We start from the raw sequence: 24379 nt of genomic DNA, 5'->3' as shown, positions 1-24379 counted from the left end.
CTGAACCCTCTCCAAAGCATCCACATCTTTCCTATAATAGGGCGCCCAGAACTGGACGCAGTATTCCAAGTGCGGTCTAACCAAAGTTTTATAGAGCTGCAACAAGATCTCACGACTCTTAAACTCAATCCCCCTGTTAATGAAAGCCAAAACACCATATGCTTTCTGAACAACCCTGTCCACTTGGGTGGCCATTTTAAGGGATCTATGTATCTGCACACCAAGATCCCTCTGTTCCTCCACGCTGCCAAGAATCCTATCCTTAATCCTGTACTCAGCTTTCAAATTCGACCTTCCAAAATGCATCACCTCGCATTTATCCAGGTTGAACTCCATCTGCCACCTCTCAGCCCATCTCTGCATCCTGTCAATGTCCCGCTGCAGCCTACAACAGCCCTCTACACTGTCAACGACACCTCCGACCTTTGTGTCGTCTGCAAACTTGCTGACCCATCCTTCAATTCCCTCGTCCAAGTCATTAATAAAAATTACAAACAGTAGAGGCCCAAGGACAGAGCCCTGTGGAACCCCACTCACCACTGACTTCCAGGCAGAATATTTTCCTTCTACTACCACTCGCTGTCTTCTGTTGGCCAGCCAATTCTGTATCCAAGCAGCTAAGTTCCCCTGTATCCCATTCCTCCTGACCTTCTGAATGAGCCTTCCATGGGGAACCTTATCAAATGCCTTACTGAAGTCCATGATTGAAAAACAACTATATATTACCACTTGCTGATTTGTTCTGTTGTTCAATGAATTACTCTTGCAAACACCAACCCTCATTCCACAACACTCAAATTTGTTTAAAAAGGTTTGTGTCTGGCCCTATTTCCAATTCTTTCTTAAAATCTTTTTTTAAAAACAGTAGCCTTTTGCTTTACCAATCTTCTCTGTTCATCAAAAGAAAATCAATTAGAGTTGTTGTGTGCAATTTGTCTTTTGCTCACCTTTCTAAGTGACTGCGCGTGAGCAGTTCTGGGCACCATGGCTTTATGTTAGCTATGTCATCTCGGTGGGACAGTTCTGAAGAAGGGTCATTGGATCTGAAACATTAACTCTGATTTCTTTCCACAGATGCTGCCAGACCTGCTGGGTTTTTCTGGCATTCTCTGTGTTTATTTCTGATTACGAGCATCCAAAGTCCTTTTCTTTGTCTTCAGTGGAATTCTGCATAGATTTACTAGAATAATAACTGGATTTCAATGATTACATTACATTGTGAGCTTGTAAGAAACAAACTAAAGTTATATTTCCTGTAATATAAAGATTCAGAAGTATTTTTATTGATATTTTCAAGAATAGATTAGCATAAATTATTTCCACTGTTTGGGGAATCTGGCATTTGGTAGCATCACAAAGAAACTAAGAGACAAACCTTTTCAGGCGTGAAATTTTGAACAATTTGTACATACAAAGGAAGCTTAGGTCTCTTTTGAAAATGCCAATTGATGCTAGCTAACTGTTAATTTTAAATCTGTGATTAATAGATTTTTATTAAACTAAGATATTAGAGGGAAGGGGAAAAGGTGAGTTCATGGAACTATTTCATGATTTCATTGAATTGCAGGACAGACTCAAGTAAGTTGATTGTTCCTGAATCATTTTATATTATTACTTTTCAGAATACTGATACCTTAAAATCATCAGTGCCTTCAAATAGAATCTTGTTAGATTTGTTTACCTACCTAACACAGGGAGCTTTGACATTCTTGTTTGTTTAAATCTGCTTACTCAGCTGCTTGTTACACAGACTTCTGTGTTTTCCAGATGCTGACAGTTCATTGGCATCAACAAGTCCCAAAAGGATGTCAAGGTGGACTTGCATAAATTTCTAACAAAAATTCTATTTTCTCTGGGCTTCGTAGTTTAGTTGACAAGAATAGCAGGCTGTTTAGAAAAGCTGTAGCTTTCAAAGCAAATTTGAGGATCTGGAACTCCACAGGCATTTTTCTAGCATCCTGCTCTGAATTATTGAGGGAGAGATTTGCATGCAACTCAGTTCTGCAAAAAAAACTTTAATTAACATTTAAACACATATCACAAAGTTACAGTTGTTTTCGCACTGAAGGATGTCATTCAGCCTGTCACCTCTGTGCTGGTTTTCTGAAGAAGAAATGTGCCTAATGCCCAGTAGTTAGCACTGCTACCTCACAACACCAGGAACTCGGACTCAGTTCCAGCCTTGGGCGACTGTCTTCATGGAGCTTGCACATTCTCCATGTGTCCTCCCATGGTCCAAAAAATATGCAGTTTAGGTGAATTGGCCATGATAAGTTGCCACAAAGTGTCAAAAGTTGTAAGCGTAGGGATACGAGGATACACTGGTGGGCTGGGTCAGGGTAAAATGCTCTTTGGAGGGTCTGTGCAAACTTGATGGGCTGAATAACCTCTTTCTGCACTGTAGTAAGTCTGCGATCGCTACCATTCCCCTGGCTTCTCTCCATAGCCCTGCACATTTCTTTCTCTTTTCAGTTGATTTGGTATCCTTTTTGAATGCTCTGTTTGAACCTGTCTCCATTGTGCACTCAGTGGACTTTAGAACTCAACCACTTGCTGTGTATAACATTTTCTTCCTGTCTCCATTGTTTCTTTTGTCTGAAAACCAAGCTCCCCTGTTTTCAGTACTTTCGTCAACGTATAACAGTTTTCTCCCAATTGATTGTCTTTATGCCACTCATGATTTTTGATACCTTTAACAAAGCTCCTTTCAACCTTCTTTTCTCCACTGCAATATTCCACACTTCTGTCTGTGTAACTGAAGTTCCTCATACCTGGAATAATCCTCATAAATTTCTTCTGCACTTTCTCTAATGCCATTACACATTAGCGAGTTTTGAGAAGATTTGTAGCTCAGGTTGAGGTTCTGGATGTATGTTTGCTCGCTGAGCTAGAAGGTTCGTTTTCAGATGTTTCGTCACCATCCTAGGTAACATCATCAGTGAGCCTCCGGTGAAGCACTGGTGTTTATGTCCCTCTTTCTATTTATCTGTTTAGGTTTCCTTGGGTTGGTGATGTCATTTCCTGCATTGGTGATGTCATTTCCTGTTCTTTTTCTCAGAGGGTGGTAGATGGGCTCCAAATCAATGTGTTTGTTGACGGAGTTCCAGTTGGAATGCCATGCTTCTAGGAATTCTCGTGTGTGTCTCTGTTTGGCTTGTCCTAGGATAGATGTGTTGTCCCAATCAAAGTGGTGTCTTTCCTCATCTGTATGTAAGGATACTAGTGATAGTGGGTCATGTATTTTTGTGGCTAGTTGATGTTCATGTGTCCTGGTGGCTAGCTTTCTGCCAGTTTGTCCAATGTAGTGTTTGTCACAGTTCTTGCAAGGTATTTTGTAAATGACGTTCGTTTTGCTTGTTGTCTGTATAGGGTCTTTTAAGTTCATTAGCTGCTGTTTTAGTGTGTTGGTGGGTTTGTGGGTTACCATGATGCCAAGAGATCTGAGTAGTCTGGCAGTCAATTCGGAAATGTCTTTGATGTAGGGGAGAGTAGTTATGGTTTCTGGGCACGTGCCCAGAAATTTCGGAAATGACTGCCAGATTACTCAGACCTCTTGGCATCAGGGTAGCCCACAAACCCACCAACACACTAAAACAGCAGCTAATGAACTTAAAAGACGCTATACAGACAACAAATAAAACAAACGTCATTTTCAAAATACCTTGCAAGAACTGTGACAAACACTACATTAGACAAACTGGCAGAAAGCTAGCCACCAGGATACATGAACATCAACTAGCCACAAAAATACATGACCCACTATCACTAGTATCCTTGCATACAGATGAGGAAGGACACCACTTTGATTGGGACAACACATCCATCCTAGGACAAGCCAAACAGAGACACACACGAGAATTCCTAGAAGCATGGCATTCCAACCGGAACTCCATCAACAAACACATTGATTTGGAGCCCATCTACCACCCTCTGCGAAAAAGAACAGGAAATGACATCGCCAACGCAGGAAATGACATCACCAGCCCAAGGAAACCTAAACAGATAAATAGAAAGCGGGACATAACACCAGCGCTTCACGGGAGGCTTACTGATGATGTTACCTAGAATGGTGACGAAACGTCTGAAAACGAACCTTCCAGCTCAATGAGCAAACTTACATCCAGAGCCATTACACATTTCCTAAATTGTGGCCCCCAGAAATGGATACAATACTCCACTCGAGGCTGAATGAGTGTTCTATGCATGTTTAACATAACCTACTCACTTTGTTTTATACCAACTTACAATTATTACAAAAAACTTGTGAAATGTTCCCTAACAACGTGTTCTCTGTAACATCACCAGGTACAGAACCAGCAGCAGGGTCAGTTAATGAGATATCAGATGGAGCAGCTCCAACAATTGATGGAACAGCAGCAGAAACTTATCAAGTTGCTCTCACTACCTATGGCCAATCAAGGTATTGCTGTCTTTTTCGAAAATGCCTTCAAAACATATTCTGTCAAGAACAAAAGGCATTTTAAATGCCCTCTATTACTGAAACTTAACGATATTTGTCAGTGCTGAATACAATAATTTTTGTGATTCTTCTTGAAATATAAAATTGTTTACATTTTTTCACTTGCTGATTGTAATATTGCATGATCTGTAAGCAGTACTACCTGTGTGACATGAAACTTCAACACTAATGCCCTTTTTTCTTTCCAGTGATGAGAACTGGATTTTATGTCTTTTAAAGGCTGAGGCCTCAAAGCAATAAAATAAATCTTCTGAACTTGTACTAATCTGACCTTTTCAGTTCAAGGGCACACAAACTAAAAATGGTGCTTTACATCATGTGGTAGCAACAGCAATCAATTCTGTTTCAGAATGATGGCCATTTAGAGGGTGAATGAAGCCATTTTTTCATGTTTAGTACAGAGAATATACCTCATTTGGTTTCTGGTTGTAAGGTATGCTTTCGAGAAAGAGGAAGAACTTGCATTTATATCGTACTTTTCATGGCCATTGGGCATCTTGATGCATTTTACAGCCATGAAATGTTTTTGAAGTGCAGAGGTTGTCTTGAATTTTTCAGTAATCAATGCTGGAGACTTTATTTATTATAGTCATTTTATTTGAGCACCCAAAGAGAGATCTGCCTCACTTATTAGACTGAAGTATAGAGAAAAGTTGATTATACTGTTAGCATCCTCTTATCCACATTCCAATCTTTCTTGATACACAGAAAATAAAATAAATGTCCCTTCTGTGCCATAGATAATGTGTTAAGGTCTTCTTCAACCAATCAGGGAGTAAACAAACACTCTCATCCTAGACGTTGCTGTCTTTTCATTATCAATGTCGTTTTACACTGTCTACTCCCAAAGACTTCTTAGAGTGTTTTCAAAAACGCTGTAAATATTGGTGCCTCCAGAGATCCTACTGACACTTGCCTCTAGTATGGTGGTATCATTTGTCCCCTATTGCCTAAAATCTAGATTTTCCCCATTGCAATTATTATTGTAAAGTAAGGGATGCAGCTTTCAATTTGTGTAAAGCAACACTATAACTCCTAAAACCATCTGGAAAGGTGTAGGGAATAGTTGCGCATGTGTTCTTGATCTGCATTATGGCCACTGGGACATACACAACCAATCCTGACATATTTCTGTTAAGCGGCTGAAGCGTCAGTGGTGTAGAGCATCAAATCTCAGGAAACAGAAATTGCTGCAGAAACTCTAGGTCTGGCATAATCTAAGGAGAGAAAACCAAGTTAACTGTCAAGTCCAATGACTCTTCTTCAGAACTGATAGCTGCTAGGAAAGTGTGATCTTTATGCTGATGACGCTATGTGAGGGAGGAGTGAGTGATAGGTGGAAAATTTGTTCTTTAATATGGAGATAAACTTTACCAAATTTGCAATGCATCACAAATTCAATGGAGATATGATTTTCTCTCTTTTTGTGCAGGTTTAAAAAACAGTTTTCAAAAGCATATTCAAAAGACATTATAGAGATAATTCCTAGTTCAGTTCGCAGTTAATGGGGCTCTTAATTCCAGCTTCATGGTCTTGGGTGATGATTTTTAAAAATGTAATACTGTTGATTTTTAAAATTCAAACCACAAAAGAATTGTAGTGAATTAAAGTCTATGCTGCAGGTCCAAGAATTATCAAGTGTGAATAGGGGCATTTGTTGCTAAAGAAGTAGAGCATAAGCGTGGGAAGTGTTGCAACTGTACAAGGCATTCGTGACACTGCACCTGAAGTATTGCATACAATTTTGGTCCCCTCACTTGAGGCAGGATGTAATTGTATTAAAGGTGGTTTAGGGGAGGTTCAGTACATTAATTCCTGAAATGAAGGGCTTGTTTTATTAAAAGACATTGAACGGTTTAGACCTATACTCTTTAGAGTGTAGAGGAATGAGAGCCGATCTGATTGGGGAGATAAGATGCTGCAGGATGTTGACAAAACAGACATAGAGGGGATGTTTCCTTATGTGGGCAATCCAGAACAAAGGGTGATTGTTTTAGTGTAAGGGTTAACAAAATTAAAACAGATGAGTTGAAATTACCTTCCTCAAATGGTCATGAATCTGTGGAATTCACTTGCTGGGATATTGAGTAAATTTAAGGAGGAGATAAAGATTTTTAATTAGTGATAGAGTTGAAGGATTATAGAGAGTGGGCAGGTAAGTGGAGTTTAGGCTGAGATGAGATCAGCCATGATCATTTCAAATGGTGGATCAGGCTAGAGGGATCTGAACTTCCTACTCCTGCTCCAAGTTCTTATGTTTTATGTTCTTGTGCTCTTTGGAGAGCCTAGTTACCTACGAATGCAGTTAGTTATAGAAGTTTAGTTAACTGTGACTGTTAACTGGACAGAATTCTACCAAAAATTCAGCTAACTGTCAATTTTGTGGACTTACATGGAGGGTTTCCCTTCATAGGCCAAGCAAGTTTTCTCCCAATTTCATGCTATTCATCTCATTATTTGTACATTATAGTCGCACTATCTTGTGCTCACTAGCAGCAGAACTGTTCGTCACTTGGGACCTGAGATAATGGGAACTGCAGATGCTGGAGAATCCAAGATAACAAGGTGTGAATTTATATCCTTGTGTATTGTGTAATTGATTAAAAGTTTAATTGCTTAATTGAAAAAGAGTGTAGCAGAGAAGTACTAGAAAGCATTTAATACATAAATTGTAAAAGTTAACTAAATAAGTAGTAATGGTTGATGTGCTGTAGCTGTATGATGTGGGAGCTGGCTGATCCCGTTGTGAACGGCAGCGACCACATCTGCAGCAAGTGTTGGTTGCTGGAAGAACTCCGGATCAGAGTAAATGATCCGGAATCTGAGCTTCAAACTCTGCGGCACATCCGGGAGGGGGAGAGTTACCTGGACACTTTGTTTCAGGAGGCAGTCACACCCGGTAGATTAAATAACTCAAATTCACAAAGTGTTCAGGGACAAGCTGTGACTGTAACTGAGGCAGGTAGAGGGATTCTGAGTTCAGGAGTGCAGGAGCCTCAGCTCTTGACCTTGACCAGCCGGTGTGAGATTCTTGCTCCCTGTGCAGATGAGGAAAAGGCCTGTGGACAGCATAAGCCAGCTGACCACGGCATCATGGTGCAGAAGGCCATTCAAGAGGGGGGAGCAAAAAGACAGGTAGTTGTTATAGGGGATTCTATTATTAGGGGGACAGATAGTATCCTACGCAAGCCGGATCGGGAGACCTGCATGGTGTGTTGCCTGCCCGGTGCCAGGGTGCGGGAAATCTCCAACCAGATTGAAAGGATATTGGAGTGGGAGGGAGAGGATCCAGTTGTTGTGGTCCACGTTGGGACTAACAACATAGGCAAAGCTAGGGTAGAGGACCTATTCCGAGATTATGAAGCACGAGGCAAGAAATTGAAGTACAGGTCCTCAAGGGTCATAAACTACGATTACGGCCTGAGTCACGTGCTAATTGCCATAGGGAAAAGAAAGTTAGGGAAGTAAACACGTGGTTAAGGGATTGGTGTGGAAAAGAGGGATTCCATTTCATGGGGCATTGGCATCAGTTTTGGAACCAGGGGGATCTGTACCGTTGGGACGGTCTCCACCTGAACCGATCTGGAACCAGTGTTCTAGCGAAAAGGATAAATAGGGTGGTCAGTAGGACTTTAAACTTCTGAGTCGGGGGGAAAAGGAAAGTGAAAGAGACAGGGAGTATGGAGTTGAATGGAAAGATAAGCAACAGGATGGCATGTGTACAGGTGGATTTAAGCTCGAGGCAGACTAGGAATACAGCAAAAAGGAAGGATAGCTTAAGACATTTTAGGATTTCCAATCTCACTAATAATGATAAGAAAGTTAGCATTAAGGCACTTTATCTAAATGCTCGTAGTATTCGCAACAAAGTAGATGAATTAACAGCACAAATCCTCTTGAATGATTATGATGTGGTAGGCATCACAGAGACATGGTTGCAGGGAGTTCAGGACTGGCAGTTAAACATCCAAAGATTCACAACATATCAAAAAGACAGGGAGGTGGGCAGAGGGGGTGGGGTTGCCATGTTAGTTAAGAATGAAATTAAATCTACAGCACCGAATGACGTAGGGTCAGAGGGTGTGGAGTCTGTGTGAGTGGAGTTGAGGAACGACAAAGGCAAAAAAACTATAATGTGAGTTATGTACAGACCTCCTATCAATGATCAAGACCACGGGCACAAGATGCACTGAGAAATAGATAGGGCATGTCAGAAGGCAAGGTCACAGTGATCATGGGGGACTTCAATATGCAGGTGGATTGGGTGAATAATGTTGCCGGTGGATCCAAAGAAAGGGAATTCATGGAATGTTTGCAGGATGGCTTTTTGGAACAGCTTGTGATGGAGCCCACAAGGGAGCAGGCTATTCTTGACTTAGTGCTATGTAATGAGCCAGACTTTATAAAAGACCTTAAAGTAAGGGAACACTTAGGAGGCAGCGATCATAATATGGTAGAGTTCAGTATGCAGTTTGAAAGAGAGAAGGCAAAATTGGATGTAATGGTGTTACAGTTAAATAAAGGTAATTACAGGGACATGAGAGAGGAATTGACGAAAATCGACCGGAAGCAGAGCCTAGCGGGGAAGACAGTAGAGCAACAATGGCAGGTTTCTGGGTGTAATTGAGGACACAGTACAGAGATTCATCCCAAAGAAAAGAAAGATTATCCGGGGTAGGATTAGACAGCCATGGCTGACAAAGGAAGTCAGGAAATATATCAAAGAAAAAGAGACAGCCTATAAAGTGGCCAAGAGCGTTGGGAAATCAGAAGATTGGGAAGGCTACAAAAACAAACAGAGGATAACAAAGAGAGCTATAAGGAAGGAGAGGATCAAATATGAAGGTAGGCTAGCTAGTAATATTAGAAATGATGTAAAAGCTTCTTTCAACACATAAGGAACAAACGAGAGGCAAAAGTAGACATTGGGCCACTCCAAGTTGATGCTGGAAGGCTAGTGATGGGAGATAAGGAAATAGCTGAAGAACTTAATAAGCACTTTGCGTCAGTCTTCACAATGGAAGACATGAGTAGTATGCCAACAATTAGGGAGAGTCGGGAGCAGAGTTGAGTATGGTAGGCATTACAAAAGAGAAAGTGCTAGAAAAGCTAAAAGGTCTAAAAATTGATAAACCTCCTGGCCCCGATGTGCTACATCCTAGAGGTCTGAGGGAGGTGGCTGAGGAAATAGCGGAGGCTTTGGTCGTGATCTTTCAAAAGTCACTGGAGTCTGGGAAAGTCCCAGATGATTGGAAAATTGCTGTTGTAACCCTCTTGTTTAAGAAAGGATCAAGGCAAAAGATGGAAAATTATAGGCTGATTAGCCTAACCTGGGTAGTTGGTAAAATTCTAGAATCCATTGTCAAGGATGAGGTTTCTAAATTCCTGGAAGTGCAGGGTCAGATTAGAACAAGTCAGCATGGATATAGTTAGGGGAGGTCGTGCCTGACAAACCTGTTAGAATTCTTTGAAGAGGTAACAAGTATGTTAGACCAGGGAAACCCTGTAGATGTTATCGATCTAGACTTCCAAAAGGCCTTTGATACGGTGCCACATGGGAGGCTGCTGAGCAAGGTGAGGGCCCATGGTGTTCGAGGTGAGCTACTGGCTTGGATTGAGGATTGGTTGTCTGACAGAAGGCAGCGATTTGGGATAAAAGGCTCTTTTTCAGAATGGCATCCGGTGACGAGTGGTGTCACGCAGGGTTCAGTGTTGGGGCCGCAGCTGTTCATCTTGTATATTAATGATCTGGATGAAGGGACTGGGGGCATTATAGTGAAGTTTGCTGATGATACAAAGATAGGTGGACAGGCAGGTAGTACTGAGGAGGTGGGGAAGCTGCAGAAAGATTTAGACAGTTTAGGAGCGTGGTCCAGGAAATGGCTGATGAAATTCAATGTTAGTAAATGTGAGGTTTTGCACTTTGGAAAAAAGAATATAGGCATGGACTATTTTCTGAATGTGAGAAAATTTGTAAAGCAGAAGTACAAAGGATCTGGGAGTGTTGGTCCAGGATTCTCTAAAGGTTAATTTGCAAGTAGGGTCTGTGATTAAGAAAGCGAATGTAATATTGTCGTTTATCTCAAGAGGGTTGGAGTATAAAAGCAGCAATGTGCTTCTGAGGCTTTATAAAGCTCTAGTTAGGCCCCATTTAGAATACTGTGTCCAATTTTGGGCCCCACACCTCAGGAAGGACATACTAGCCCTGGAGCGTGTCCAGCGGAGATTCACACGGATGATCCCTGGAATGGTAGGTTTAACGTATGATGAACGGCTAAGGATCCTGGGATTGTACTCATTAGAGTTTAGAAGGTTGAGGGGAGATCTAGTAGAAACTTACAAGATAATGTATGGCTTAGAAGGGGTGGATGCTGGGAAGTTGTTTCTGTTAGGCGGGGAGACTAGGACCCGTGGGCACAGCCTTAAAATTAGAGGGGGTAAATTTAAAATGGAAATGAGGAACATTTCTTCAGCCAGAGAGTGGTGGGCTTGTGGAATTCATTGCCATGGAGTGCAGTGGAGGCCGGGACGTTGGATGCCTTCAAGGCAGAGATCGATAAATTCTTGATCTCACAAGGAATCAAGGGCTACAGGAAGAGTGCAGGGAAATGGAGTTGAAATGCCTATCAGGCATGATTTAAATGGCAGAGTGGACTTGATGGGCCGAATGACCTTACTTCCACTCCTATGTCTTATGGTCTTATGGTGAAGCTAGATGAACACAGCAGGCCAAGCCGCATCTCAGAAGCACAAAAGCTGACATTTCGGGCCTAGACCTTTCATCAGAGCACCTCTGATGAAGGGTCTAGGCCCGAAAGGCCAGCTTTTGAGCTCCTGAGATGCTGCTTGGCCTGCTGTGTTCATCCAGCTTCACACTTTGTCATTTGGGACCTTCTGGGTTTCCTATGAAAGCTGCCAGTGCCATATTTCAAACCCAGCTGTGCACCTGGTCAATTGTTGCAAGTGTTGTAAAGTGGAAGTTGACCCCGCTTTGATAACTAAAACTGAAACACCCAGAGAGGCTCGTCTTACCCTATAACCTGTTAAAGGAAGTATGACAATTGATAGAACCTGCCTCTCACCCTCGAACTTTTATAAAGGAGTGGTTAAATGAAATGAACTGAAATGAAATGAATAGATAGATAGATAGATAGAGTTGATAGCCAGAGACTATTTCCCAGGGCAGAAATGGCTAGCACGAGGGGTCATAGTTTTAAGCTGGTTGGTGGAAAGTATAGAGGGGATGTCAGAGGCAGGTTCTTTACGCAGAGAGTTGTGAGAGCATGGAATGCGTTGCCAGCAGCAGTTGTGGAAGCAAGGTCATTGGGGTCATTTAAGAGACTGCTGGACATGTATATGGCCACAGAAATTTGAGGGTGCATACATGAGGATCAATGGTCGGCACAACATTGTGGGCTGAAGGGCCTGTTCTGTGCTGTACTGTTCTATGTTCTATGTTCTATGTTCTAACTCCTTTCACTCACTCTATAATCAACAAGTAACAACTTATTGATCTAACTCCAGCAGTACACAAATTAAATGAACCATCAACAGACTACAGATTTCTCCTTTAACTACTAACTATTCCCAAATGCAAAATTCTAATCGTATACTGTTCCAATAAATATAAGTCCCACTTGTATAAACCAAGTAATGAAAAAATTAAAACTTCGTCTCTCAAAATTACTATCTGTGATAATGGGAACTGCAGATGCTGGAGAATCCGAGATAACAAAGTGTGCAGCTGGATGAACACAGCAGGCCAAGCAGCATCTTAGGAGCACAAAAGCTGACGCTTCGGGCCTAGACCCTTCATCAGAAAAGGGGGATGGGGAGAGGATTCTGAAATAGATAGGGAGAGAGATGGAAGTGGACCGAAGATGAATAGAGGAGAAGGTAGGTGGAGAGGAGAGTATGGATGGGGAGGTAGGGAGGGGTTCTATGCTATGTTCTATGTTCTAAATTTAATTGGTTTTTAGTCTCTAGATGCCTGATTTAAATTAATTGGCTGATTCAAATTGGTTGCCTTCATGACAAAATATGACTACTGCCTGGGTTGCTAACCATACAGCCTTTGATACAAATGTTTCAATTTCAGGAACTCTTTGTGCCTGTTGCTGCTAACAGACTTTTTTTTAAATCTCCAAACCTAGAAAAAGCACATCATCTTTTAAAGGGACCATGTACTCCCCAACCTCCTTCATTGTACAAACAAATTCTAACGTCCTGCCTTCCAATCCATAAGTAATCTACCCAACTTCACAACACCTCGCATCCCCCCAAAAAAAATGAGCTATTGTTATGAAAAGATGCCTTTTTTCTTTTGTAAACCTCAATGCCATTATTACTAGATCCATATCTCATTCATCTAGAGTTACACATCTCATACTAATTCTACATATATACAACATTGACACTACCATTTCTAACTTGTGTACACATTTTCCTTTTAAACCCCTGATTATACATCCTCTATAACATTTTCACAAACCCCATCATTTCCAAACTGTCAATTAAATGCTTGTGACATAAGACTCTAATGAAATAGTCCGGTATTCGTATCTTTAAATCTTTCCAAAAATGTCAAAGAGTTGTGATCAGTACACACAACCATCTCTGATACTTTGTTTACAACATAAGCATTAAAATGTTGTAAAACCAGTACAAAACTCAATAACTCTTTTTCAATCATAGAATATTTTATGTGATGGATATTATGTTTCTTTGAAAGATACCCAATTAGCCTTTCAATTCCACAATCATCCTCTTGTAACAATATGGCTCCAACCCCTACATTACTTGTGTCAATAGCGACTTTAAAGGGTTTCAAGAAATTTGTCCTGGCTAAAATTGGTGCAATGGTTAACACTGCTTTTAACTTCTCAAATGCCTCCTGGCATTGGCCTGTCCACAGAATTTCATGTTCTTCTTTAACGACTCTATCAGCGGTGCCACCATACTACTAAAGTTTGGTATAAACTTCCCGTAGAATCTGCTCAGAACCAAAAATCATAGCCCCTCTTTCTTCAAGGATGGTCTTGGAATCTCCTTGATGACCTTTGCCTTCAATATCCCTTGGCGCCATCCAACCATGTTCAATATTGTGCCCTAAGAACATGCTGCATGAGGAGGATTAAGCCAGTATTGGTGGTGTTTTCTGGGAACAGCATTCCCTACTTCAATCTCATGTACAATGGTATTAGTCCTACCCATTCTATTTCTACATATGTCCTCACAGTGCTGCAACAAGCCTTTCAATCCAGTTCTCTGTTCCCGAGACAGATAGCTTACTATTCTATCACATTCGTTAAGGACTTCCTCATTATTCAATTTATTCTGAGGCAGATCAAAATTATCTGAATTTGATTCCTTACTCTGAGTGGCAGTAACTAATACCTGTTTCTCTCCCCCTTTTCTGATGAAGGGTCTAGGCCCAAAACATCAGCTTTTGTGCTCCTAAGATGCTGCTTGGCCTGCTGTGTTCACCAAGCTGCACACTTTGTTATCTCGGATTCTCCAGCATCTGCAGTTCCCATTATCTCTGACCTGTTTCTCTGGTTTCCTTTCTCTGTCATAGTCAGATTTCAGCATGTTCACATGACATACTCAATTTTTTTTCTGTCTGGCATTTTTACCAGACAATTCACCTGATTAAACTTCTTCCGAGTCTGAGAGGGACCACTAAATCTTTCTTTGAAGTGATCCCCTACCATTGGTAACAGCACCAATATTTTATTCCCATGGGCAAACATACAAATTTTAGATTTTTTTATCTGCTCCTTGCTTCATTAGATGCACTGCTACCTTCTAATTCACCTATTTTGTTTTATCTTTATTTCGCCTCAGATACATAATCCAATTGTGAGATCTCTGACTTCGGGCCTATTAACATTTCCTTACTAATTTTAAAGGCCCTCTTACTTTCTGTCCAAATATCAATTCAATTGGAGTAAACTGAGATGATTCATTTGGAGTGTCTCCAATAACAGACAATATAAATGGGATACCTTTATCCCAATCATTTGGGTAATCCTGGCAGTTAGCCCTCAACAATGTCTTTAGGGTCTGAAGCCTCCTGCCCAATGCTCCCCTGGATTCAGGATGGTATGCACTTGACTAAAAGTGTTGGATGCCTAGATTATTCACAAATTGCTTAAATAATTTGGCACAAAATTGGACCCTTGGACTGACTGAGTCTCCCTGGATCATCCATAACAGGGAAAGAAGTCAAGCAACTCTTCCATAACCTTTTTTGCCTTGACATTCTGTAATGCAGTTACCTCCAGAAATCTGGTTAGCAAATATTGGTTCCCACTTCTGGTTTTAGGGAGGGACCAACACAATCAATCATAACCCGCATGAAATTTTCTTTAAATGCGGGAATTGGCATTGAAGGCAGTGGTTTTATCACTGCTTGTGGCTTTCCCACAATCTGGCACATATGACACAAATTTCAGTCACACCTTTATGTAATACTGGCCCATAAAAATGCTTCTGTACCTTAGCCTGAGTCTCCCTCACTCCTAGATGACCTCATACTCATAATACTTCCTGTCTCTATGCTACCAGTAGCACAATCTGGTGAACTTCTATCCATTTCTCCTCTGCACTTAAGATCTCCACTTTCGCCTCAGGATTCTATCTTTAAGGTAATAACACCTTGGAATACATTCTGATTCCTTTTCCGAGTAGGCTTTATGATATAAATCTTTTATTGTCTCATTTTTTGTTGTAACTACATTAGTCTTTCAGAACTAAACATCTCTGCCTAATTCTCTACCTGCTTAGGTTCTTCCTTTATCATTTCATCAAACATAGTGTCAGCTAATGGACCTCAACCCTTTCATCTTTCTCTTCAGTTTTCCCTTCTTGCTTAGTCTAGAAAAATTCCAGGATATTCTTATTTTAACTATTCAGTTCACTGATTTTCTTTTGGTTTCTCCACTACAATGGGCTTGACTCCCACCTTTGATCCAACTAGGTCATTTCCAAGAACAAATTGAATTCCTGGAATACATTTCAATATTTCAATCACTCCCACTGTCATTTGTCCAGGTTTGATTGTATTTTTCAGTCTTATTTTACACATGGGAGTACTTAATCGCTGTCTATTTAATCCAACAGATTATCACTCTGTCAGGTAACATGTCAGAAGGAGTGCAATTACATTCATCTCTTTCTATTAGAGACTGACCAACTCCTGTACCACTCAGTATTTTAACTTCTTTACCTCCTCCCCGTGTTCTTCCTGAGTAAACCTTACCCACAGAGATGAAGTCTTTGAAATGATCAGGCACTATCTTAATGTCCAGCCCGTGATTAAACTGTGCACTCTACTGCACCTCCTCTACTTATCTTGAGATTTCCTTTACCACCTCAACTAACCCCACTGGTTTAGCCTCTTTTACCACATCCTTTTTCCCAGTGCCTCTCTTAATCCACCAGCACTCTGACTTCTTGTGTCCCACCTTATTGCATTGAAAACACCCGAGGTCATTCACCTCTTTTCCACGTTAGGGCCTCTTTCTTCACATGTAGAAAACTGTTCCCAGTGTGATCTACATTTTGTTTTTCATTGAAGGACCTCCCTATTTCCCAATTTCTGTCCGTCATGGAATGAAATTGCAGTCAGAAGCTAGATGACAATTTATGCACTAATGTGTATTCATCCACAATCTCTGCAGCTAATCTTGCTGTCTAAACTTTCTGTTCTTCAACATGAGTCCTTATCATTTTTGGATATGAGTTTTTGAACTCTTTCAGCAGAATAATGTCTCTAAGATCCTTGTATGTCTTTTCTATCTTTAAGGTTTTCACCCGTCTATCGAAGTTGCTACGTTTAATTATTTCAAACTTGACAATAGGCCTGACCTGGTTCCTTACTTATACTTCTGAACAGTTGTCTATATGCTTCTGATACCAATTCATAGGCACTCAAAATAGTCTGATTTACTTCTTCATATTCCCTTAACACTTCCTTTGACAATGCTACACATGCCCCGCTTGCCCTGCCTACCAACTTGATCTGAATTAACATTACCCACACAGTCTCTGGCCAGTTCATCTGTTTAGTCAGTTTCTGAAAGGAAGTGAAAAAAGGCTTCTACATGTTTCTCATAGAATTTTGGTAAGGTTTTGACATATTTGTATATATCCCAACCAGTTCTTTGGCTACAATACAGTGTGGAACTAGAGGAACACAGCTGGCCAGGTAGCATCAGAAGAGCAGGAAAGTTGACGTTTTAGGTCAGGACCCTTCCTTAGAAATGGGGGAGGGGGTAGGGAGTTGGGAAATAAATAGAGAGAAGGGGTGTGGCTGGGGAAAGATATCCTCTGCAATTTGCAACTTCCGAAGTTCAAACCCTCTCTCTTTCTCCCTTTCTTCTCTTTCGTTTTCTCTTTCTCTTTTTGTCTTTTCTCTGCTTGTAACTGTAATTCAAACATTTACCTTTCCTGTTCAAGCTACTTCACCCGCATATGAATTTTAGCCATTTCCAAAGATTCTGGTGGCCATTCCAGCAAATTTAAATGTCAAGCTATAGCTGTAATTACCCTTTCTTTTCTCAAAAGCAACCCCAACTCTCTGATGAAGGGTCTAGGCCCAAAACGTCAGCTTTTGTGCTCCTGAGATGCTGCTTGGCCTGCTGTGTTCATCCAGCCTCACATTTTATTATCCCCAACTCCAGCTTGTCTGCCAATTCCAGGAGCTTTTCCTTGGTCATCTTTTGTGAAACTCCCAAAGTCACCTCTTCCAGCCTCAGAAAACTCTTAATGACTGAAAGCCATCATCTCACTTTTGATTTAACCAACAACAAGCAACCTAAATTACACAGATTTTCCATTTCTCACTTCAGTTTTATTTACAGATCTACGGCACTAATCCCCAAACCCATTTAAATCTGTTGGGACCTTGCATACTCTAAATCTATTCAAATCCTGGACCGGATCTGTCCCATCCTGTCCAAATCTCTTCAGATCCATTCAGTTCCGTACTTAAAGCAGCCAAATCCCAGGCTCGAGCCGCCAATTTGTTATAAAGCAGAGGTCAACACCACCCCCTCCGAAAACTTAAACAGTAACAACCAGCAAGGCCTGCCTCACGCTATAATCTGTTTTAAAACATGTGTGAAAAGTAGTAATGCCTGCCTCTCACTGTCATATTTTAAAAACACCATGCACTCTTCCCCCACCTCCATCATTTTGCAAATTCTAACATCTTGCCTTCCAGTCCACAAGTATTCTACCAAATTTCGCAACGTAAGCCAGGAACTACTCTTCACATTTGCAGTGTCATAAAACTGCCCAAGAGAAGCTGGTAGAGTTGGTGTCTTGATTTGCTGATCAGGACTCAGAAGTTCTAGTGGATGGTCTGGTGAAGAGAAGGATCAACCTCTTTCCTCAGGACTGCTAGAAGGCGACCATGCCATTGCTGGCCTGTTCCGAATCTGCCACTTAGGTCAGTATGATGACTGCAAACCGAAGGAATGCTCAGTAATGCAGGAAGAACGTTTATAATCTTTTGTGCTCTGTGAGGGTAAGTACGCCACCTTCTCCTTGTTACCACGCTCTCACTCCAAATCTTCTACTGCACCCACCCCCTCATCATTTATCATCCTCACTTCTGCATGCAGCATCTTCTCTTGCTTACTCTGACCCATCTCAACCTACAAGGCTATTAGCCCTGCATGCTCTCTGTGCTGCCTATCTCTCTCAGGACACTCGAACATGTTTTCTCAATCGACACTAGTTGGTTACTTTCTTATCACTCAATCCCTTCCCTTGACTCACAGGGTGGAGAGAGCCAAGATGGATGATGAGGTATTCGATGGTTGTCTCCTCAATCTTTATGAGGGAAGAATCTTTGCCCTAGGAAGAGAATACCATATCTGTGATAATGCCCAATCTCCAGGCCTCAACCAAGTAAGATTCTTCAAAGTACTGCCTTCCTGTTGTCTTAACATACCCAAACTTTGACTCCTATTTTGAAACTTCTTCCACCTCTGGAACCTTCAGGAAACAAATGTTATCAGTATAAATCTTCCTTGAAGAGACCAGCCATTCAAAATACCCTTTCCTCCTTTACCTCTGAGGAAGAAACCATAGATTCCTCATACAAACCTCTGGCAAAGCTGTCTCCTGAACTCCCCATCAGCTCAGAAACCTCATTGGTACTTTTGCTGGTGTACAGTTGACAGCATGTTTTGCTAAGTACCTTATTCCCATCACTGCTGCTGGCAGATGAAGAAATGTCTCAGGCTACTGGTACTTAGATTTCTGGAGGCTAGACACTTGCTGTGCCACTGGCCAGAAAGCACTTCATGGCATTATCTTTAATAACTTCATTCAAATGGATGAGTTGACATAAGCAGCAGGCTTGAGATACTTGGTAAACTGAACCAAAAGTTGGAAGAGTTCACCGATAGTAACTGTGCCACGTTGTCTCTGGCATATAAGCATCTACATGGACAAGTTGATGGTTGTCATGAAGAGCCAGATCAAGAATACTTAATATTTGCTGGACACACACACATCGGCAATTCATAGCCCTTGCTATTGGCTCTTAGCCCAATGACAAGGCGGCACAGAGACACACGGCCTTGACCTCGCTCTGGTGTCCCTTCCTCACAATGATGGTGGTATCAGAAAGCCCCCAACTGGAGCAAGAACCACATATAGAAACCCAGAAGTCTTCTGTCAGGTCAATTTACAGGTGCCCAGGCTCTACACCTCCACCGTGCCTCCGAAGCCCAATCCACTTGGAATTTAAGCCCGGGAGGATGAACTGCATCTGACTAAGACATACTCAGGATGTCTGGGTTTTCTGGCCACAAGTGGCACTGGGGATGCCGTGCAAAATTCCAAGGCTAACAGACTCTAGCATAGAGCAGGTTCCTTCCACCACAACTGTGGACAGTGGGACTAAACTTAGTTATACTGGGAAGCAAAGGAAAAAGAAAATCTTCTGAGGGCACAAAGGTGCATGGGTGACACTTCATTGTAAATACGTTATCAAATTTAGGAATATATTTCACTTTTCAACATTATCTGTATGAGCAAATATCATTTTAGCAGCAACTACGAGACCAAAAGTAGAAGGGCTAGTCATCCTTAAGACCATACAATTGCTGAGAGCCATTTTTTCCATTGTGCTTATGCAAGGAACTTTGTAATGATTGAATAAGAGATCTTTGAATGTCATGAAGGTTTCCAACCATTTGTTTTTAATTATTTTGTTATATAATATGTACCACATAGAAACATCAAATTGTTAAGCTGCGCTTGCAATTAGAATTATATAGAAGTTACTGGCCTCAGCAACACTAAAACATTTACAGCTAAGGATTATTTCATACAACTCTGTTCTATTGAATGAGACTCACAAATCCTACCTGCATTGCTTTAGCTGATGCTTCCATGTTGTAGGACTCTGAAGGGCTGTTCTATCTGAAGAACATCTTCATATTCTTACTTGGCACAAAGCTGCAGCTCTCACTGACCCTCCTTGTCTATCCATAGCCTCAGTGTATTCTTCAGTGGTCCAGAGATTGCAAGGATTGGCACAGTCCTCTCTCTGCTTGGTACTGGTATGAAGATCCAGATATGATCTGCATGGAAAACTGATGTGAAGGAGGTAGCTTATGGTACTCATTAACCCCAATGGAATAGGGATTTGTATTACAGATATGATAGACATCATGGTACGACATTCTAACTGACACTTCTGCCCCTCTCTCATCTGCACGGTGTTCCATGGAAGTCGAGTGATGGCAGTTCTTCTGCATCTTCATCGCATCGTACCAGCACCTACTGCTGTAAGGTCCCCAGTAGGAGGTGGCTCCATATTTGCTGGGAGTTAATGCTAGTCCTGGGCTTCCAGGTGTATATGTTTCCCATCCATTCATGTCATAGATCATGGTACTACAGAGACGCCCACACCTTCTATGCCTTGACCCATTGAGGATGGTTCCAATAAGTCTACTTGGTCTATATCAGAAGTAAAGCAGCTTCTCATAGTATAATTATTCAGTAGTCGCAGCACACAGAACTAACATTTAAAATGCATTCCCCAAGCATTGGGACAAGGAGGCCCCTCCAAGCAGGCCAGTGGAATGTCTTCACTTGTACCTTGTACGTCAATGCCCTGAATCTAAAATATGTTGCTCAACCCTTTTTGGTGCACATTCTTCACTCAGAGATTTTACATGTGGTTGCAGTAAAGCAGACATCCCCTCTAAATCCGCCCCAACCTTCATAATATCCAAGAAAGGCAGTGTTACAAGTAGTAAAATGGTGTGGACATTTATTAGTAATAAAAGTAGAAGTTGCTGGAAAAGCTCAGCAGATCTTGCAGCATCTGCGAAGAAAAAAATCAGAGTTAACGTTTTGGGCCCAGTGACCCTTCCTCAGAACAGATGGTAGCTGGTAAAATATCAGTTTAAATGCAGAAGAAATAGAGGGAGATGGTGTAGGGAGTAAACAATAGGATACAGCCCAAAGAAAGAGAAGAACAGCGGATTGGCAAAGGAGTTGACGACGATCCGGCTAGCAGGGTGAATAGTTGTTAATGGGGACTATTAGTGATAAACAATAGGTAGTGTATAATGGCAGGCTATGTGATGACATGGTGTGTGGGGTAGGGGGCCAGGATATGGGAGAGTTTAGACCCTAAAATTATTGAACTTGATATCAAGTCCGGAGGGCTACAGGGTCCCTAAGCTGAAAATTAGGTGTTGTTCTTCCAGCTTGCGTTGAGCTTCGCTAGAACACTGAAGCAAGCCAGAGACAGGAATGTTAGCCAGGGAACGGGGTATTGTACTAAAGTGGCAGGCAACAGATAACTCAGGGTCTTTTTTGTAAGCAGTACGAGATGTTCTGTGAAGCGGTCACCCAGCCTCTGTCACTCTTGGACATTTATTAGTCCAAAGTATGAAGACAGCAGCTTCTGCACCCTGTGGATACTATGGAATGTGGAAGTTGATTTGTTACTTTAGCAATTAAGAAGATTCTTTCCAGCCTGAATGACATTACTTGTTCTTCACAGCTATTAGTAGGATTAATTTATGATGTTGAATGATGTGGTCAAGATTGCTTCTGATCAGGACTTTCAGTTGACAGAAGTAGGTCAATGCATGAGGTCCACCTGTGGCAATAGGTCTTTTATCTGTATTGTGTAAATGTCAGTTTAATGCTATTGCCCCTTGAAGTCACGTTGCACTAAAGTAGAGTGCCCTCCCCCAGCACAAAGGTCATATGTGGTGGCAGCCAGTTTTTATTTTGATTGCGCACATGCGATTTGGATAGGTTGGAAGGCAATACAGATAAGATTTCACAAAACTAGTCACAGGCCTCTCAATTTAGGCGACCATCCCCTCCTCAACACTTCATATTCCATTCTGCCTTACCCTTCCTGTTCACCATATTGGCTTTGATTTTCCCCACATTCCGACACAACCCAATTATACAACTGCTTATCTGCCCACATTTTTCCCTGGGCCACCGACATACAGCTTAGTTTGCACATTTCTGCACCCCTGCCTATCAAACAAAGCATGGTGGTGACTGTTTATAATGCTGCTTCCCGCAGTATATGTTGCATTTCTCCTCTACACAATTATTGATCCTTCTGCATCTCAGCACACTGTCTCTAATTCCTACAAATGAATTCTCCAGCATCCCTACCACAACTGTCATTCCCAATGATCCCCTTAACTTTTGTTGAACAGAAGCCTTGTTTGAACAAGGCACTCCTCCTCCAAGCAACTTGAAAAGGCAGCCCTGACCAATGAGTGGTGAGACCTCTGACTATTCTCTGTACAGCTTCCTGACTGACCTATTGCCAATTAGCAGACTCGTTGAACTGGACATGACCTTTGCTCATGCCCAGGCGACTAACTGACAACCCCTTGGAGTGAAATTAGACAATTTCCTTGACTTACTGTACCTTTACCCCGTCTAAAGTGTGCAGAGACTGTCTTAACTGAGGACTTAACCCGTTAGACTTTGAGGCATGGCTATTTGGTTGAAGCACATGCAATTTGTTCACTGCACAGACTGCTGGAACATGTTTTAGGTGTGACATTATTGTACAGTTACATGTCCATCCCCTTGAGTGATCACTGCTGACAGCCATGACATGCTAGTGCCAGCACTAAAAGGCAAGGCAGCAAACAGCACTGTGAGTCTGTAAGTTCTGAACAAAGTGACAATGAGCAAAAAGGCAAGAAATGGTGGAGATGCTATAAGCAATCAAGTAGGTACAGAATGAGCGTGCATGCTGACAGAGCAAGCAAGGTGCCTTTAGATGCATCCTGGTCCGATCCATGTGATGGGTCCTTGTCCCTGTGTGCAAAGTGGCTTGGCATTCACAATGCAATGCAAGATGTCTATGTGCAATATTGAAGTGGCGAACTGCAGCTAAATGAGTCAGAAATGTACCTTAAGGATGTAGTAAGGCTGTGTCTGATGTTGAACTCTGTGGTTAGAGCATGCAAGCGGTCACGGCCAATGAGACATATCCTAGCCTGATGAGGACTGTTATCCAAAATGAAGACCCAGAGGAGCAAACAGCAAGTGAGAGCTGCCAGTTGCCCACTTTGACTTTCATGTTAGGAATTATCATTGTCTAGTTTCTCAGTGTGTGAGAGAATAGGAAACTGTACATAACTGAGGAAAGAGTAGGTACTAACAAGATGTAAGGAATGCAACTAGGTCTTTTGTGACTCATAACCCGAGATTGAGTCTCTCCGTTCAATTCATGTGTAAAATGGGATCTTTTTCTCTTGACGTTAAGGATATCATTTTTTTTGATCTTGCCATATTTTCCCAATTGACTTGCCATTGCCCACTTCATTCATGGCCTGGAAAATTCAGCAGGAAGTGCTCCCTGTAGTACTGTGGCCTGATTAAGCACAGCAATATGATAAGGACCAGATACTATAATTTGTTCTGTGATGTTGATTTTGGGTATATATTGGTTGACAGAGTAGGGTAACTCACCTGCGCATCCTAGAAATAGTACCATGGGATCATTCACATCCACTTAACCAGTTAGTTTGGATTTTCCTAAGGACATTCAACTTCATTACTGTATTGGTACAAATGCACACAAAACATATGAATTCCAGAGATGAGATGACCATGACTGCCTTTTACATCAGCAACATTTTACTAAATATGGCATCAAGGAGCCCTGGCAAAATTGAAGTATTTAGGAATTGGAAGGAAATTCTCTAATCTTAGGATCTGACAGTGTAATTTGCAAAGTTTATTTTGGGTAATGAAACATTTGCAAAATAAATGCTTCCACAGTGATCTCTTGAATATTCAGAACAGATATCTGATCAATATAAGCTTAAGAAAATCAAGCAACTGCCACTCCTCACATGGGTGATGGAGTGGAAATCAACCCCTACTATTCTGGGAGTCATCTCAACAAGCTGTTTTATCAAACTCTGCAAAATCCCACAATTTACCTGTCATTGACAGAAGGCATAGACTGGATTTTTGTACTTAACAAGATTCACTATTTATTACAAATAGAGTTGAGGTACAGCTAAAAACTTATGGATCTTCAACATATGACTCTATTAGTTAAAACTCTAATCTCCTTTAAAACTCCTCTTGCACACAAATACAGGCAGGTGCTGACAGAGTATGGATGACAGAGTATTGGTGTTATGGGTGAGGGGAAAATTTAGTGGGCCATTCAACAGTCCATATCTACAAGATTCGCCGAGATAATTCTTTTGGCTTGCCAAGACTTGCTGCTTCTCAACCCCTCTTCAACAAGTACTTTTACTTGACTGCAAGAGGCACAAAGCAACTCATTCACAAAATATAACATTTTTAATTTGTTGGTTAAAAGCAACAGCTTACAGGTGAAAGGAAATAATCTGGCTT

The 24379-nt window shown here is 41.5% G+C and overlaps 1 protein-coding gene across 1 annotated transcript in view; it reads left to right on the top strand.

The window, feature by feature from the left end:
* The first annotated feature begins 1799 nt into the window (after positions 1 to 1799).
* Positions 1800 to 24379, top strand: part of si:ch211-140l13.3 (centromere protein J) — a 169064-nt gene continuing 146484 nt past the window's right edge. The window contains exons 1-2 of the mRNA XM_059648436.1: positions 1800 to 1813; positions 4306 to 4420. Coding sequence (XP_059504419.1) covers positions 4333 to 4420 — 88 coding nt within the window. The 5' untranslated portion in view covers positions 1800 to 1813; positions 4306 to 4332. The remainder of the gene's footprint in view (positions 1814 to 4305; positions 4421 to 24379) is intronic.

Source organism: Stegostoma tigrinum, chromosome 9, assembly GCF_030684315.1.
Source record: "Stegostoma tigrinum isolate sSteTig4 chromosome 9, sSteTig4.hap1, whole genome shotgun sequence".
NCBI lineage: Eukaryota > Metazoa > Chordata > Chondrichthyes > Orectolobiformes > Stegostomatidae > Stegostoma > Stegostoma tigrinum.
The sequence above is the reverse complement of the archived record's forward strand: the minus strand, read 5'-3'. Positions and strand labels throughout refer to the sequence as shown.